General features: G+C 47.2%; 2 protein-coding genes across 3 annotated transcripts in view; both read right to left on the reverse strand.

Moving 5' to 3' along the window:
* Positions 1-232: 232 nt before the first annotated feature.
* On the reverse strand, positions 233-2,124 carry wfikkn2b (WAP, follistatin/kazal, immunoglobulin, kunitz and netrin domain containing 2b). Its single transcript, XM_056430282.1, has 2 exons — positions 1,939-2,124; positions 233-1,762 (listed from the first exon to the last, which is right to left on the reverse strand). Exons 1-2 carry the CDS (start codon positions 2,122-2,124, stop codon positions 233-235), a joined length of 1,716 nt encoding a protein of 571 aa, XP_056286257.1.
* Positions 2,125-17,901: 15,777 nt separating this feature from the next.
* Positions 17,902-18,957, reverse strand: part of abcc3 (ATP-binding cassette, sub-family C (CFTR/MRP), member 3) — a 49,769-nt gene continuing 48,713 nt past the window's right edge. For both annotated transcript variants that reach the window (XM_056429196.1, XM_056429199.1), the window contains one exon: positions 17,902-18,638. In XM_056429196.1, coding sequence (XP_056285171.1) covers positions 18,527-18,638 — 112 coding nt within the window. In that variant the 3' untranslated portion in view covers positions 17,902-18,526. The remainder of the gene's footprint in view (positions 18,639-18,957) is intronic.

Below are 18,957 nucleotides of genomic sequence, written 5' to 3' on the forward strand. Positions count from 1 at the left end.
GTCACAGTCTGGGGGGGGGGGGGGAGGGGGGGGGAGGCAACGGGAGGATCACGATGGACGTCGTGTTCACAGACATGAGATTTCAACGGGCGCCGTGACAGACCTTCGAAAAACAAGAAAGACATCCATTAAATGTAGAGAATGGTCCTTAAATTCGAAAACACTCCTGCAGCCGTCGGAGAGCTCAGCCGGCGGCCGCCGACCCTCAACCTCACGGGCCCTCAACCCAACCCTACTGCGGACTGTTGGTGATCGCCTTGAGAATGTCACACGTGTTCTTGGAGATGACCTCTCTCAGCTTCCGGACTCTCCGCGGGCTGGACGAGCCCACGAAGCTCTCCGGGCGCAGCACGGCCATGCCGTCGCTCACGCTGCCCATGATGATCACCGGCCCCTCGGCGGCAACGCCCGTGATGTTCGGGCACGGGCATCTCCAGTCCATGTCGAGGAAGGTGACCTCGAGCGGCTCCTCGCCGAAGAAGCGCAGGCCCATCTTCTCGTCCCTCAGGATCTCGTCCACGGTCACGAGGGCGTGGCCCGAGTCCTTCTCCTCCGTGAGCTCCGTCATGCGGCCCAGGATGACAAAGTCGCTCCGGCAGAAGCTCGTCACCATCTTGCCTCGGGGCCTGCAGGCCTTGCAGTGGTGGTTCTTGGGGTAGGGGCACGTCTCCTCGCAGGCTTCTTTGGAGTCAAAGTTGTTGCCGTTGCCCTCGCACCCGCCGTAGATGAAGGACTGGCACTGCCGCAGGTTGCCGCTGTACGCCCAGCGCGGTTCGTAGGCCTTGCAGGGCCCCTGCAGGCTGGGGAGCCCGCAGGGGCCCAAGAGCTCGGGCCCGCAGCACTGCATACACTCCTCGTAGGTGTCGAAGAGCTTCCCGGGCCGCCGGCGGTCCGCGTGGCAGTGGGCGAAGGAGAAGCAGCTGTTGGTCTTGGGCTCCGAGTACCAGCTGACCTTCTCCAGCTCGCCGCCACACTCCTCGGGGGCGTCGGGGGGTTTCCGGCACTCTTCTGGCGGGCAGCGGGTCAGATTCTTGGGCGCGGGGGTTACCGGTGGCTCCGGCGGCAGCACGGTGAGCGGGTGGTGGGCCCGCACCGAGCCGGAGGGGTTCCGAGCCGTGCATGTGTAGACGCCCGAGTCGTGCGGCTGGGCGTTGTAGATGACCAGCTGACCGATGTTCGTGACCGCCATGTTCCCCCGCACGTGATTGGGCCCCATGGCCGCCGCCTCCGCCCCGTCCCGCTGCTTCTCCCAGGTGATCTCGGGCCGGGGGCGACCCGACACGTCGCACAGGAAGCTGGCCGTGTCCCCCGCCGCCACGGTCTGGCGGGCGGGGCTGCCGACCGCGACGAGCGTCTCGGGCTCGGTGGGAGGCAGGGGGGCGGCGGTGGTCGGGCGGAGCGTGGTCGCCCGGTGCGACGGCGGGCCGGTGTTGGGCCAGGTGAGGTGGAAGCGGCACGTGACCACGGCCAGGACGACGCCCTTGGAGCACGCCTCGGCGTCCATGTAGCACTTGTTGTAGTAGGTCAAGCCGTCGGACGCGCAGGTGAACTGCGGCTCCCTCTCGCAGCGGTCGCGGCACTTACACACCGGCTGGTCGTCCCAGATGTCGCACTCGGACCCCTGCTGGGCGCACGTGAAGCCGGTGCAGGACGCGCCCGTGGGCATCCCCACGGGGCCTTTCTTCCCGTCCAGGAAGCGGGCCGCCACACAGCTCCGGTTCCCACACACATTTTGGCAACACTTCTCAAAGGACTCACACTCCTGCAAGAGGAGAAAGAGAAAAGAGTTACAGATGCTGCCGGCATCTGGAAGGCATTCCCATCCAGTCGACAACGATGAAGAACAGAATATTCTCTACGATCCAGAGCAGAACACCAACAAAGCGTGTTAATACAGAGCCGGCATGCAGCAGAGGAGGAACACGTTCTTGGCGTTACCCGGTCAGACGCACACTCCCGTGTGCAGGTGCTCATGGCGTCCACCCACAGGTTGGGGTTCATGTCGTTGGGGCAGACCCCCGGGTGCGAGGAGGTGGCATCGGGCAAAACTCCGTCCTGCTGCTCCATCCACACCGACACACACGCCAGGAACCAGATCCACCGGGGGAAGAGCATCCACCACATCTCCAGAGCGGCGCGCAACTCAAACAAGTGCCGAAGACTTTCTTTCTTTCTCTCTCTCTCTCTCTTTCTTTTGAAGTTGCCAGATCTCTGATCGAGTAACACTCCCTCTGAATGTAAAAGTAGGTGAAACGACGACTCAGCGGCGTGTCCCACGCGGGACAGTCTGATGCGTGTCGGCCGGTGGGTCCAGTCGGAGAGCCCTCTCCTGCAGCCGAAGATGCTCTGTTTTATTCTGAGGAGCTGCAGTCGTCCCCGTGAACGAGACTCGCCAGGTTCCTTCGCCACATGACAGTTATGAGTTGCTCCCGAGATGTTGGAAGAAGCTTTTGAAATGAAGTGCGCGGTGAGCTTTGGGCTGGGACTGGCGGGGCACCTGCCTGTTAAAGGGATTGCCGGTAACCCCGTTTAACCCTTTGCGGGCTCCAGCAGCTGCAGAGAAGAGACATAGAGGCGGTTGTTTGAAGATTGCAGGCAGTGGAAATGCATATGCTGGAGGTGTACTTTGGGTTTAATGATTATGACGTGTACTATTCGTATAGAAACCACTGAGTAATTTGATATGTAAATAAATATATATAATTACCTGTTGAATCAATAGAAACTCCTCTGACCATCAATCGTGGTTCAAATCATATATATTTAATAACATTGAGGTTTTTTTCTTCCTAAATTTTGTAAGTCTCATAATTTCAACAAATGTTTTTTTTATTTTCTGCAACTAAATGAATTTCCTAAACCCTCCTGGGCCACGGCCACGTTACAGGGTGCCCCAAGCTCTGAGGAGAAGTTATATTGATCATCTTAATGGCTTAGAGATCAAATTAATTAAAAACAGGCAATTTGAAAATACAATTATTGTTGATACATGTACTTTTCAATCCCACAGGAAATGTAAGAGGATGTGCTGAATTAATAAACTTTGTAATTTTTTTGTGCATGATTTTATTTTCATATTATTATAACGTTTAGAAAAACTATTTCACCTGCAAAATGTATCTGACAAATAAATGAGTCACAAAGAAAGAAATGGGGAAACGATCCTCTTTTATTTGTCATAACCAATAATAAAAAAGTAAATTTCTTTCAGGTTCCACAAAATTATATAAAGTGAAATAAGTTTAAATAATGACCTTCAGTTTGAAGCGTTACATTAGATAGTTTGGTTGCAAAAAGAAATATAATCAAATCAAAAGTGAATATTAAAATACAGAGGGAGCTGATGCAGCCACAGCTTGGGTCAGCACCATGGTAATTGACTGAATAACTGCCTTAACTCTATAGTTTTACTTTATTCTTAGTTGTATAAATTGTTATTGTAAATAAACGGATCAGCTTAAAATAATATGAAATATTACAAACTGAAAGACGTACAAACACACGCACAGAATACATTTCATATACTGTGTTATATTGATAAAGAGGTATGTTCCCCTGTCTCAAGAACTCAAGAACTCAAGAACGCACACGTACCAAAAAAAATAAACGAAAACGCAGGCCGCTGCAAAAGCAGGCAGCAGTTGCATCTTCACAGCTCCATGACAGCAGCTTACACCCGGCAGTCAGGCTTTAATGAACGGCTCTGGAAACTAAAATATCAAACACAACCCTTTGCACACCTCCCCTTTGCCCCATCCGCCTGGTGGAGGCCAGCAGAGGTGAGGCGAGGACAGCCACTTTGAACATCAGGTGATGTGCTCCCCATGCAGTGGGCGTGTGTGTGTGTGCGTGTGTGTGTGTGCGTGTGTGTGTTTGGCATAACATTTAATGAATGTAGGTGTAATTGCTCGCTGCTTTCCTGTGTTCACTCCTCCGATTGGTTTCCTCCAGTTCAGCCGAGGACAGCGCTGCCTCCCGGAGCAATAACTGTGGACTCACGCTGTGGCCAAGTGTCTGTGTGGGAGACGGTTTGTTCTCCATGCAGACATGGTGATTGCTGTGTGCGTGTGCGTGTGTGTGTGTGTGTGTGTGTGTGTGTGTGTGTGTGTGTGTGTGTGTGTGTGTGTGTGTGTGTGTGTGTGTGTGTGTGTGTGCGTGCGTGGGTGCGTGCATTAAATAAATATAGCCCGTTTATCTCGAGTCTGCCGAACTTCCAGAGCTGCAGGTCTCCTATAACAAGGATTATATTTTCTCTATTTGGCTCCCAATGACAAACAACTGCACACATTCTGCATGTGTGAGTATATATCAGCTTATTTGAACAGACATTCGTGTGTCTGGGTCTTTACGGTGATTTAGGGACCACATGCATTCTTGTAGCTCTCTTATGTTCAACATACGTATAAACTTCTCATCAGTTATTTGTAAAGAGCTCAATATTGCTGGAAAAAAAGAGGAAAAGGTACATGCGGACACTCAGAAGTTGGCTCAACTCGGTCTGAACCTGTCATGGAGAAGCTTTTCGTTTGGAGGCGTAACTAACAACCTCTTGTGAAACCAAGTGAGGATGGATACAACTCGCGGCTACAAATAGGCAGGAAATGATAGGCTTATTTTTTCCAGTCAGGAAATATCAGCAAATTAACAAAAGCACAAAATTATAACCTCTCGTCAACTGGCAAGAACAAGTCCTCAACTACATTATTGTGTAACTTTAATAAGTAACGCCCACTATGAGAATTGAGATATGATAGAAGATCAAAGTAAAGTGCAAGTTTCTGGTCTTTGGACGCCAGATTCTTGAATCCAGAGTCAAACTAAACAGCTTCGGAAACAAAACAAGTACAGAGAAACACAAAACAAGTAAAAAGAAACACAAAACAAGTACAAAGAAACACAAAACAAAGAAACACAAACAAGTACAGAGAAACACAAAACAAGTACAGAGAAACACAAAACAAGGACAGAGAAACACAAAACAAGCACAGAGAAACAAGTACAGAGAAACACAAAACAAGGATAGAGAAACACAAAACAAGTACAAAGAAACATAAAACAAGTACAAAGAAACACAAACAAGTACAGAGAAACACAAAACAAGTACAAAGAAACACAAAACAAGTACAGAGAAACACAAAACAAGTACAGAGAAACACAAAACAAATACAAAGAAACACAAAACAAGTACAAAGAAACACAAAACAAGTACAAAGAAACACAAAACAAGTACAAAGAAACACAAAACAAGCACAAAGAAACATAAAACAAGTACAAAGAAACACAAAACAAGTACAAAGAAACACAAAACAAGTACAGAGAAACACAAAACAAATACAAAGAAACACAAAACAAGTACAAAGAAACACAAAACAAGTACAAAGAAACACAAAACAAGTACAAAGAAACACAAAACAAGTACAAAGAAACACAAAACAAGTACAAAGAAACACAAAACAAGTACAGAGAAACACAAAACAAGCACAAAGAAACATAAAACAAGTACAAAGAAACACAAACAAGTACAAAGAAACACAAAACAAGCACAAAGAAACATAAAACAAGTACAAAGAAACACAAACAAGTACAAAGAAACACAAAACAAGCACAAAGAAACACAAAACAAGTACAGAGAAACACAAAACAAGCACAAAGAAACATAAAACAAGTACAAAGAAACACAAAACAAGTACAAAGAAACACAAAACAAGGATAGAGAAACACAAAACAAGTACAAAGAAACACAAAACAAGTACAAAGAAACACAAAACAAGGATAGAGAAACACAAAACAATTCAATTCAATTCAGTTTATTTGTATAGCCCATTTTCACAAATTACAAATTTGTCTCTGAGCTTTACAATCTGTACACATAGACATCCCTGCCCCAAAACCTCGCATCGGATCAGGAAAAACTCCCAAATAACCCTTCAGGGGGGAAAAAGGAAGAAACCTTCAGGAGAGCAACAGAGGAGGATCCCTCTCCAGGATGGACAGGTGCAATAGATGTAATGTGTACAGAAGGAATCATTATACACAAATGAAAACACAATAACAACACATTCAATGAATATGACAGAGTGTATGAGTAGTTTGTTAGTCGGCATATTCCACGATGGAGACCTCCACGATCCATCAGGCAGATGGCGGTAGAGAGGAGGAAGGGGGCGGAGTCTCAACAGGGCCATGGCATAGTTGGTAGTAGGCATATTCCACGATCCAGACCTCGATGATCCATCACGCAGATCGGACCCTATGAGACGTGAAGTCAAAAGGACTCCGGGGAGAAAGCAGAGTTAGTAATGTGCAATAGAGAGATGAAAATTCATCCACAAGGAGATAGAAAAAAGGATACAGGTGCTCAGTGTATCCTAAACATCCCCCAGCAGCTATAAGCCTATAGCAGCATATCAAGGGGCTGGACCTGGTGAACCTGATTCAGCCCTAACTATACGCTCTGTCAAAGAGGAAAGTCTTGAGTCTACTCTTAAATGAGGTGACTGTGTCTGCCTCCCGGACTGAAGGTCTACAGCTAGAAGCCAACTAGCTTAGCTTAGCACAAAGCTGTGTCCTTGGCTGTGTCTACTACCGCACACTTGAGCACTTCGAGCACTGACTTTCAGTGTTCGAAGTGCGCCACTGAAAAAACCAGCAGAATTCAGTGCACTGAAAGTATCCGGATGGTGCACTGCAAACAGGCAAAAAATGTAGTGTAAAACGATGGACACTACTCGCCCTAAACGGCCGCCATCTTGGCTACGTAGCGGAAGAGGAGGAGCCCTTTCGCCAGCTTTTCATTTTATTTCTAAAACAATGGCGGACAGCACAAGCGCTAGACCACGAAGCTACAGACCGTAAATGTAAGTATCAGCGGTAATTACACATTGTACTGGTATTACAATGTACTACTAACATGCCATTCTCAGATTAGTGAGCATACCTAGGTAGCATTAGATGCCATTGGATCTGCATGGCAGTTATGATAAACTAGCTGGGTAATCCACCACCCGGTCCTCTTGCCAGTCCGACGAAGGTGCACTTTTATCGGACACTTTTCGCTTGACGAGCCGGGGCAGGTGGCGGGCTCCAGCGGCAAGTCCGACGACAGATAGCTATGTCAGTCATCGGACAGTGTTAAACAACGGCTGTTCTGTTAAACAATGGATTAACAATGGATATGCTCAGTTTAATAACGGGTTAACATGACACCGCGAACGTTTGCCCACACGCCGCCCGATAATTAATACCGTTACGATAGCTATCTAAGCTTGTCCTTCTAGAAATAATTGTAGCTTTCAATCATCGTTGTGTGTTTTTTTAATGTCGTGTATGTATGTATTAATTTAAATGTAATCGTGGTCTGGGACAGAGCACTGCATGGCTATCCTATTTCTGTTTCCTGCCCCAGACGTTTCCTGGAGGTGCTGGTGCTGGTCCTCTGCTGCCCTCCCGACATCTGGCTCCAATGACCTCTGGCACTTCACATCCACCTCCAGGGCCTTTAAGAAGATGGACCGCCATCGCGTCTTCAGAATCCCGAAGGACCTCTCCACAACACACCTCGCCTTTGACAGGCAGCAGTTGTAGCGTGCTTGGAGGTGGACAGGCTGCCTGAAGGGGGTCATGAGGCAGATGGGTTGGGACAGGCAGGGGGAGCCACCATCCCCAAGGATACAGTATCCTGGTGGAGGGGATGACTGCTCATAGAAGATGGGGCTGTTATTCAGGACCCTGGCATCATGCACTGAGTCTGGGTAGCCCACACACACATCTATGAATTTGCACTTATCATCACAGATGGCCTGCAGCTGGATGGAATGAAAAAGCTTCCTGTTAAAATAGCAGGCAGCGTCCTCCGCTGGGGGCTTCACTGACGTGGCAGCCATCAATAGCCCGCACCACTCTGCTGAAGGCTGCCGACCCAGCTAGACGGGCGAAGCGGGCACCTAGGCGTGGGAGTTCCTCTCCTGTAGGGTGGCGGACAACGGTGTACAGGAGCGCAGCGATCTGCCCACTCATCCTGTGCACCAGCCGGTGAACGGTGGCCTGTCGAAGGCCCTGGCCACCACCCGATAGGAGGCGGCGCTGGCAAGCCAAAAAATAAAAACTAGACAGGAGATCTCGGGGCCCCAACCGTGGTCACAGTCAGTGCCCAGCACAGCCATGAGGGCGTTGAATGACTCTCGGTGAGCCTGAAGTCCACCCTCATGTCACTGGCCATCAAAATACAACGCCAGCAGTGGCATTGCAACATTGATATGGCAGCGCCGCCTGGGACTGGGTGGCTGCTGTAGAGTGTGGGGGGGGGAGGGGAAGGGAAGATTATATTAATATGCGTCATTTTATCAATAAAATGTTGTCATTGAGGTTTTGTAGTCTTTTATTGTGTTTTCTGATTTATATTAGAATTGATGCATGTTTGTAACAATAATTAATATGCCTGTGTGTTCAATTGCTCATTGATTCCTGTATCAGGGTAAACTTAACTACAACAGAGATGTGTATAAAAGTACAGTCAGTCAAAGTAGGCCTATAACTGTGTGAATTCAAGCAGATGATGACTATCATTTCAGTGGATAATTCTTAAAACTAATTGGAATCTAGGGACAAACATGTACAGATTTGTCATGTTTTATGTCCATATGGTGTGTATGTGGATTGCAAAGAAGAAGGCTACTTCTGACAAAGATAATTGAGAATTTAGCATACCTAGCGAGGAGAATTTAATTGCAACTACTACATGTATGCTGTGAAGGTAAGGCAAAATCACACAATTAAATTACATATACCATTAATCTACTTCAGCCAGAAGGCGGAGGCTGCCGCGATTGTGGAGGTATTCCCATAGGTGGAGAAAGGGGTAAACAAGGGACAACAAGAGGCAAGAAGTGCATTCATTTTGTCAGTTTAAGGTTAGTTAGGTATCGACAGAATCTTATTTGGTGAAAGCGACTGAAACCGGAAGTGATGTTTGACCGGCCAAGTGGTTAACGGGTGTTCCAAATTGAGACACCACTTATCAGCGACGCAGTGCACTGCAGTGCAGTGCACTGAATTGTAGTGCACTGTAGTGCGTTGAGTGTGCGGTAGACACAGCCCTTGTTAAATGATGCTAACTTAACCATGCGCGTCCTGAAGCCTGTTTTCCACCATCTGCGTAGTGCCCCAGTTTTGAGAGTTACCTATAATTACATGTCCTGGTGTAGAGTTAGACCATGTCCTGGGTAGAGTTAGACCATGTCCTGGGTGTAGAGTTAGACCATGTCCTAGGTGTAGAGTTAGACCATGTCCTGGTGTAGAGTTAGACCATGTCCTGGTGTAGAGTTAGACCATGTCCTGGTGTAGAGTTGTTCCATGTCCTGGTGTAGAGTTAGACCATGTCCTGGGTGTAAGTTAGACCATGTCCTGGGTGAAGAGTTAGACCATGTCCTGGTGTAGAGTTAGACCATGTCCTGGGTGTAAAGTTAGACCATGTCCTGGTGTAGAGTTAGACCATGTCCTGGTGTAGAGTTAGACCATGTCCTGGTGTAGAGTTAGACCATGTCCTGGTGTAAAGTTAGACCATGTCCTGGTGTAGAGTTAGACCATGTCCTGGGTGTAGAGTTAGACCATGTCCTAGGTGTAGAGTAAGACCATGTCCTAGGTGTAGAGTTAGCCCATGTCCTGGGTGTAGAGTTAGACCATGTCCTGGATGTAGAGTTAGACCATGTCCTAGGTGTAGAGTTAGACCATGTCCTGGGTGTAGAGTTAGACCATGTCCTGGGTGTAGAGTTAGACCATGTCCTGGTGTAGAGTTAGACCATGTCCTGGGTGTAGAGTTAGACCATGTCCTGGTGTAGAGTTAGACCATGTCCTGGGTGTAGAATTAGACCATGTCCTGGTGTAGAGTTAGACCATGTCCTAGGTGTAGAGTTAGACCATGTCCTGGGTGTAGAGTTAGACCATGTCCTGGGTGTAGAGTTAGACCATGTCCTGGGTGTAGAGTTAGACCATGTCCTGGGTGTAGAGTTAGACCATGTCCTGGTGTAGAGTTAGACCATGTCCTAGGTGTAGAGTTAGACCATGTCCTGGGTGTAGAGTTAGACCATGTCCTGGGTGTAGAGTTAGACCATGTCCTAGGTGTAGAGTTAGACCATGTCCTGGGTGTAGAGTAAGACCATGTCCTAGGTGTAGAGTTAGCCCATGTCCTGGGTGTAGAGTTAGACCATGTCCTGTGTGTAGAGTTAGACCATGTCCTAGGTGTAGAGTTAGACCATGTCCTGGGTGTAGAGTTAGACCATGTCCTAGGTGTAGAGTTAGACCATGTCCTGGGTGTAGAGTTAGACCATGTCCTAGGTGTAGAGTTAGACCATGTCCTGGGTGTAGAGTTAGACCATGTCCTGGTGTAGAGTTAGACCATGTCCTGGGTGTAGAGTTAGACCATGTCCTGGGTGTAGAGTTAGACCATGTCCTAGGTGTAGAGTTAGACCATGTCCTGGGTGTAGAGTTAGACCATGTCCTGGTGTAGAGTTAGACCATGTCCTGGGTGTAGAGTTAGACCATGTCCTGGGTGAAGAGTTCGACCATGTCCTAGGTGAAGAGTTCGACCATGTCCTAAGTGTAGAGTTAGACCATGTCCTGGTGTAGAGTTAGACCATGTCCTAGGTGTAGAGTTAGACCATGTCCTGGGTGAAGAGTTAGACCATGTCCTAGGTGAAGAGTTCGACCATGTCCTAGGTGTAGAGTTAGACCATGTCCTGGTGTAGAGTTAGACCATGTCCTGGTGTAGAGTTAGACCATGTCCTAGGTGAAGAGTTAGACCATGTCCTGGTGTAGAGTTAGACCATGTCCTAGGTGAAGAGTTAGACCATGTCCTGGTGTAGAGTTAGACCATGTCCTGGGTGTAGAGTTAGACCATGTCCTAGGTGAAGAGTTAGACCATGTCCTGGTGTAGAGTTAGACCATGTCCTGGGTGTAGAGTTAGACCATGTCCTGGTGTAGAGTTAGACCATGTCCTAGGTGTAGAGTTAGACCATGTCCTGGGTGTAGAGTTAGACCATGTCCTGGGTGTAGAGTTAGACCATGTCCTGGGTGTAGAGTTAGACCATGTCCTGGTGTAGAGTTAGACCATGTCCTGGTGTAGAGTTAGACCATGTCCTGGTGAAGAGTTAGACCATGTCCTGGGTGTAGAGTTAGACCATGTCCTGGTGTAGAGTTAGACCATGTCCTGGGTGAAGAGTTAGACCATGTCCTGGTGTAGAGTTAGACCATGTCCTGGTGTAGAGTTAGACCATGTCCTGGTGAAGAGTTAGACCATGTCCTGGTGTAGAGTTAGACCATGTCCTGGGTGAAGAGTTAGACCATGTCCTAGGTGTAGAGTTAGACCATGTCCTGGGTGAAGACCCGATTCGTACCAAGTCAAGTCAAGTCTTTTATTGTCAGATACACAGAATGACACAGGGTCAGACTGGGCACTGAAATTCTTAGGACAAGGCACCACACAACAACTATCTTAGCCGAACATAATATAACATGACATACACACTGTACAAGAACTCTGAACATAATACTAACATATAATACACATAATAACTAAACTACAGACAAATGGGAGTAGCAGGTAGTGAAAGCAGGTAGTGCAATAGAAAGTGTAAGTGTAAGTACAAGGCTGAAAGTGACAGTGTATGTAAAGTGACGAGTGTAAAGTGTCGAGTGCAAAAGTGTCGATCGTGTGTCAGTGTCCATTGAGCAGCCTGATGGCTCTCGGGAAGAAACTGTTCTCCAGTCTGTGTGTGCGAGACCGGATACTACGGTACCGCCTTCCAGAAGGCAGCGGGGTGAACAGGCTGAAGGCTGGATGATGGCAGTCCTTTAGGATCCTGCCAGGCTTCCTGAGGCATCGTGTGCGGTATGTGTCCTGCAGGGCTGGGAGCTCCCTACCGATGATGAACTCCGCAGTCCTGACCACACGACGTAGGGCCTTGCGGTCCTTGGCTGTGCAGCTCCCATACCACACTGTGATGCACCCAGTCAGGATGCTTTCTATTGTGCATCTGTAGAAATTGGTGAGGATGACTGAATCCATGCCAAACTTCTTCAGTCTCCTCAGGAAGAAGAGGCGCTTCCGGGCCGCTTTGACCACCTTGTCTGTTTGAGCAGACCAGGTGAGGTCGTTGCTGATGTTGACCCCGAGGAACCTGAAGCAGCTGACCATCTCCACTGCAGAACCGTTGATATGCAGGGGTGTGTGCTCCTCCACCTGCCGTCTCCTAAAGTCCACAATCATCTCCTTTGTCTTGCTGATGTTGAGAGAGAGGCTATTTTCCTGACACCATGTAGTCAGGGTAGCAACCTCCTCTCTGTAGGCTGACTCATCATTGCCAGTGATGAGGCCCACAATGGTTGTGTCATCAGCAAACTTGACAATGAGGTTGGAGCTGTGCGTAGCTACACAGTCATGTGTGAACAAGGAGAACAGGAGGGGGCTGAGCACACAGCCCTGATGGGTGCCTGTGTTGGTGATGACTGTAGATGAGGTGCGGTCACCGATTCTCACCACCTGTGGCCTCCCCGTCAGGAAGTCGAAGACCCATTTGCATAGGGAGGTGCTTAGTCCCAGGTCCACGAGCTTCGAGACGAGTCTGGAGGTGATGGTATTGAATGCTGAACTGTAGTCAATGAACAGCATCCTCACATATGTATTCCCTTTGTCCAGGTGGGTGAGGGCGTGTGCGTGGTCAGAGCTATGGCATCATCTGTAGACCGGTTGGACCGGTATGCAAACTGCATCGGGTCCAGGGTGGGAGGCAGCAAGGAGCAGATGAATGATTTGACCAGCCGCTCAAAGCACTTCATGATCACAGAGGTCAGTGCTACCGGGCGGTAGTCATTCAAGCAGGTGACCTTGGTGTTCTTGGGCACAGGGACGATGGTGGTCCGTTTGAAGCATGTGGGGAGTACAGACAGGCTGAGGGAGAGGTTGAAGATGTCGCTGAAGACCCCCGCTAGCTGGTCAGCGCAACCCCTGAGGGCCCTACCTGATATGCCATCCGGGCCAGGTGCCTTGCGAGGTATGATCTTATTGAAGCAGCGCCTCACCTCTGCTACAGTTATAGTAGGCACACCACTGGTTGGGCCTTCAGGTAGCTCCGCTGCAGGGGGGTCACTGTCCCTCAAATCGAGCGAAAAAAGCATTCAGCTCGTCTGGAAGAAGGACAGAGGACTGGGTCTCACTGCAGCCCCTCCCCTTGTAGTCTGTAATGGCTCTTAATCCACTCCACATGCGCCTGGGGTCAGAGCCATGGTAGCTAGACTCCACCTTGCTCCTGTATGTCCTCTTTGCAGCTTTGATGGCCCTCAAAAGGTCGTATCTGGACTTCCTGTACTGATCAGGATCCCGGAGTTAAAGGCAGCAGACAGGGCTCTAAGGTGGGTCCGGACATGGCGTCAACCCAGGGCTTCTGATTAGGAAAGACCGGACAGCCTTCTTCGGGACGATGTCCTCAATGCAATATTGGATGTAACTGGAAACAGTGTCTGTATACTCATTAATGTTCCCATCTGCTGCTTCCCGAAACATCAGCCAGTCAGTGTTGTCAAAACAGTCCTGGAGAGTCGCCACACTCTCGTCCCTCCATTGATGGACTGTCCTCTCAGCCGGTCTGACCTGTTTTAGCTTTTGTCTATATGCGGGGAGCAGAAGAATGGAGGTGTGATCAGCTTTACCAAAAGCAGGGCGGGGGAGGGGTTTGTAACTGTCCCGGAATGTCGTATAACAATGGTCAAGGGTCTGATCTCCACGTGTGAAGAAGTCAATGTGCTGATAGTATTTAGGCAGGACTTTCTTCATGTTGGCTCTGTTGAAATCCCCAACCACAATAAAGGCTGCCTCTGGGTGCACATTCTCCAGACCGTTGATAATTCCATACAGTTCATCCAGAGCAGTAGCCTTATCTACTTGGGGGGGAATGTAGACTACACTCAGAACGACTGCAGTAAACTCCCGCGGTAGATAGAAGGGTCTGATTTTTACAGTCAACAGCTCGAGGACTGGAGAGCAGTGAGATGCTAGTACTGCTATGTCCGTAGCCCAAGAAAAATTAACCATAACACAGACCCCTCCGCCCCCGCTTGCCTGAATCAGCTGTCCTGTCCTGACGGTGTATGCTGAATCCCAACGGAGTAACTGCCGCGTCGGATATCTCCGGGACGAGCCACGTCTCGATGAATGCCAATACATAGCAGTTCCTGATGTCCCGTTGGAATTTAATACGTGCATTCAGATCATCCATCTTGTTGTCGATGGACTGAACGTTGGCAAGTAGTATGGATGGTAGAGCAGGTTTGAAATACCTTTTCCGATTCCGAACCAGAACTCCAGCACGTCGGCCTCGTTTTTTCTTCCTCCGTCTTGTGGGTATATCCGACGGCGGAACAACAAAGAGCCCGCTGCAGTCCGAACTCGCACTCCGGAAAGTTGAATTAAAGTTCTTGTAGTAGTCCTCTCCGAGTGCAAATCTGATCTCCATAAGTGTCTGCTGGTCATATTGAATTAACGACACTGCAACATTAACGTAACAAACAACTAACAGTAACAAAACAGACAAAACGCTAGATAGTTTTGGCGGAGCGCTCATCAGTGCGACCATTCTGCGGCGCACCTCTTACATTCAGAGCCAATGTTTTGCAGCCACCGGTACCGAGTGAAGGGAGCGGAGCAGTGTGGGTGAATTTAGGCTGAAGACCAGTCGAGCTGTTGCATTCTGGGATAGCTGCAGAGGTCGGGTGGCCTGCGCATGCTAAACTTTGCGAGGGGCGGGGCTTATCTCTGTGGCTTCACTCCTTCATCCACCATGAAGAACTAACCACTAGTTCTGCTTTATACTTGTTGAGGAAATCCCACAAACGTCGGAACATCTAACGCCCTCGTGATTGGGTTCATAACATGAATATAATAAATATTTATACATGACATCGCCTGTTTTATTACCTTCGCATTGAAAATGCGAAAGGTTATCTTTTGATCGCCGTGTATTTATTTATTTATTTGTATGCGTGTTACTCGCATAACTAAAAAAGTATTGAATCGAATGAAATTAGGTGGGATGATTGGTTATTATCCGGGGACCATTTGATTAGATTTTGGGATCGATCGGGTCAAAGGTCAAGGTCATGGAAAGGTCAAAATCTTCTTGAAGCGCATGAAATTTGGTGGGATGATTGGTTATTATTAGGGCTGTCAGCGTTAACGCGTTAATCTATGTGATTAATTTGCCCGCGTTAACGCGCTAAAATATTTTAACGCAATTAACGCAACTTTGTTTACTTCCGGTGTTCGTTGAAGTTTTTTCACTCCTCTGAGTGTCAAACCGCGGCAGTCCGGTTTGACACTGTTTCCGTTTTTAAAGCAATTATTTCTCCGCGAAAATAAGGAGCATAAATCAGTTTAAACTCGTGGATGAATCAGTCGGGTTTCCTCCTGCTCCTCCTTCCTCCCGTCTCCCCCTCTGATACACAGAGGAACGGAGGGGCGACGTGTCGGTTGACGCGGCGCGGAAAGAACTCGTCACACGAAACCTTCACCGTGATTTGTCAATCCGTTTGTCTGTCAACATTTAGCGAAAAAAACAACCAATGAACACTCAGTAAATCACAAGGACCTCCCACACAGGTGAGGCTCATTAGCAGCCTGTCAGTCAGAGAACCAGAGAACACGGCGCGAGGACAACTGAGCCTCATTGAATAGCAGTGGCGGGCCGTGGGCCTGGGGCCTGGGCCTTCAGTGAGGTCCTACACAGTCCCACCCGAATTAATCCACCTCTTATTACTATCATTATGATGCCATGGCTCTTGACCAGGGCTCAATACGTCGATCGCGGCGTAGTATTGGTAGATCGCATGACATTAAAAAAAATTGGCCCGCCCCCGTCATTTTCTCTATTGCACGTCTGCAGAATGCGCGCATCGGGACGGAGAAAAAGAAGAAGAAAAAGTCACTTGCACTCGTTTGTTCACTAAACAGGGCATTGTCGCACCCAAAGCAGATTTCAAGTATATGCTCGACCAAATCGACATCTTCTCCTCCTTCCGCCATTGTGGGTTGAAAAAACAGCTTTGTAGTCTGCGAATTAATTCCTTTATCAAATTCAGTTTCCTAGTTCTAAGGTTCTGCATATACCTGCCCATAGGACCCGCCTCTCAATATTGGTAATCCAATCAAAAGACGTGCAGCACTCCGCCTGCTCGCTGCTCCTGTGCCGGTTCCGGGGCCTTCTCGAAGGCCTAGAGGAGCCAACTCTAAAGCTGATTGGTTGACACAACATTGTCATTCCCATTCACTTGAAGCTACCAGCGCCCGCAATGTTGATTCTGAAGGCCTAAGGGCAGATGTTAGCCCCCTGGCAACACACGATGGCTGAATATGATTGGATAAAAGATCTAACATAAAGACCAGCCCTCCAAATCTCAACCTGGCGCTGGCAGCAGCGCAACCAAGAGGAACGCTATGAAATTAAGAGAATAACTCTTACTCTGAGAAATAATTGAATACATATTTGTGGGAAAATATATTTAGAAAAAAATATATATTCTGATGATGTTTAGGCCAGCAGAGAAGGCCTTGCTGGCCCTGACGGCCCGCCACTGTTGAATAGAGCTGAGATTGTTCTGTAATGTTTGATGTATAACACATGGGCATGTGTTACATGAAAACGCCTTTAAAAGGTGAATTTAAATATTTTTGTAAAATGGAGAACATGAGCCCAGCCTCCAGAGGGTTAATGTGACATATTTGAATGTCAGTTAGTTTACCAAGGCCACTGGTTCTGCTGCTGTTCAGTGGTAAAGATGACAGGACCAATGGGGTCTCAATATACTTCTTTTTTTAAATTAATCTGGATGTTTCATTAAAGAAACAATTTATCATCCACAATATTAAATACCTCACTGGCACTTTATATGTAGGAGCCTCTTTGAAAACACAGCTCTGTGTGAAGTTCTGTCTTTAAAAAGAAGAAAAACAACTTTTAATCGCGATTAATCGCGATTAATGAATTTCAAAATGTGCGATTAATTAGTTACTTTTTTTTAATCGATTGACAGCCCTAGTTATTATCCGGGGACCATTTGATAAGATTTTGGGATCAATCGGGTCAAAGTCAAGGTCATGAAAAGGTCAAAATCTTCTTTTTACCATAGCGCGGTCATTTTGTATCCAATTGGCATGCAACTAATGCCAAAATGTTCATAATTCAATGCCCAATCTTGTGATATGCGAAGGTATGCGCTCTACCGAGTGCCCGTTCTAGTTCTCTGTGATTCTGGTAGCCTACTCATGAGAGGTAGCCTATTCAAGAGCTCCAGCTGCCCACAAAACACAAAAGTGTCTGAGCGATGAAGCACGGAGCAACTCAAGAGCTGATTGGCCGAGTTGCAAAGTTTCGCAAACATTTCGAAATTTCTCGTCTCTACGTTGACTTCGCTCATGGGATTGCATTTGGCATTTTTGGTGTGAGTAGCATCGGAAGAGGACGTGTTCTCCTGATGTTGTGCAACATGGGCCTATAGGAACGTGTCGTTGCAGTAACGACTGGCTGTGAGCGCCCTCTAGCGGATGGCTAGAGTAGTTACAATCTCAGTTTCTTATTGTATTTCAAGATGTAACTAATAAACTGGCAATTGAGTGAATTTCATCCCTTACAATTTGACCATTATCTATGAAATACATTTATATACATAATTGTATATATAAAATTAGATATAATTATATATGTATACATATATAGATAGAAATAAATAATATATATATTATAATTATCATTTATTTTATATAGCTTCTCAAGACACCCGAAGTCGCTTTACAGTCCAGAGTCCAGTATATATATATATATTTGATTACCTTGAGTTGAAATATAACAAACCAGCACAAACATTGTTCATCCTTTAATTTTTTTTATTAAAGGCATTTTCACAATTCATATGTTGGTGGTACAGAATTCAAGTTTTAATAGATTTGGTTCACAAACTTCCCTAGATGAGACAATTATTTTTAAAGTAGCTTAAATAACGGTACAGTACAAAAATAAGTGGGTTTATCACAAAAGTTTATACTCATAATATATATATGAGGAGAAGTACAGTGGCACAGTATTTTTTCTTTGTAGAAAGAAATTAAATAAAAAAGTTCCTCCTTTTTCTCTGGTTGTTTTGCAGCAGACAGCTGGATATAAAACATTCTCTGACTTCATCCCACTGGCAGAAGGCACTAACGGGCAGACTTGGATCAACCAGCATGAGACCACGATGGCCACCCAAGACAAGACAGTTCTGACAATCACAGAGGAGCACGAGGACGTCCCGATCCGACCTGTGTGCACCTGCTCATCCATCCAAGTCTGCAAAGGAGTTCAGGCTTAATTCAAAAACCTTCAGCGAGTGTCCTGAAGAACAAAACACCCAGTGCACATAGAAAAAGGTTCTCTTCAGTTCCACGTTCAGGTTTAAAATGCAGAGTCGGACCCCTGTTTGTAACATCGGGGGAAGGAAGGCGGCTCTACTGCGTCAGGCCTGCGTCTTTAGCCATGCCGTAGAAGACCCCCCGCTGGGACAGGAGGTTAGCCGGAGTGTCGAACTCTGCTATCTGCCCCTTGTCCAACACCAGCACTCTGCAAGGAGAGAGGAGGTCATTCACAAAGCCTGCATACTTTTCATAGAAATGCATCAACATACATTCACAGGTTGATTCCACCTTCTTTTTTATTGGTTTATTTGGAGACCTACAGTCTCGTTCCCGGTTTGGAGAAACAGACGAGAACAATTTAGGGCAACAGAGACATTTTTCGGCAAAGAAAACCTCAAAGCACGCTATATTTAGAATAGTGTCGCTGCTTTATTTTGCCATGAAGAGGCGATAATTTATCTAAAAATGGCGCGCACACTTACTGGAATATTTTAAGGGTCTAAAATACAGTTTGCTGCACAGCT

This window comes from Pseudoliparis swirei, chromosome 13 (genome assembly GCF_029220125.1).
Source record: "Pseudoliparis swirei isolate HS2019 ecotype Mariana Trench chromosome 13, NWPU_hadal_v1, whole genome shotgun sequence".
In the NCBI taxonomy this organism is placed as follows: domain Eukaryota; kingdom Metazoa; phylum Chordata; class Actinopteri; order Perciformes; family Liparidae; genus Pseudoliparis; species Pseudoliparis swirei.

Bases quoted from the DNA above. Each gene is read 5' to 3' on its own strand.
- wfikkn2b (XM_056430282.1), bottom strand. From the start codon at position 2,124: ATGTGGTGGATGCTCTTCCCCCGGTGGATCTGGTTCCTGGCGTGTGTG. The intron at 1,763-1,938 runs GTAACGCCAAGA...CTCCTCTTGCAG, and splicing joins GGGAGTGTGCGTCTGACCGG to GAGTGTGAGTCCTTTGAGAA.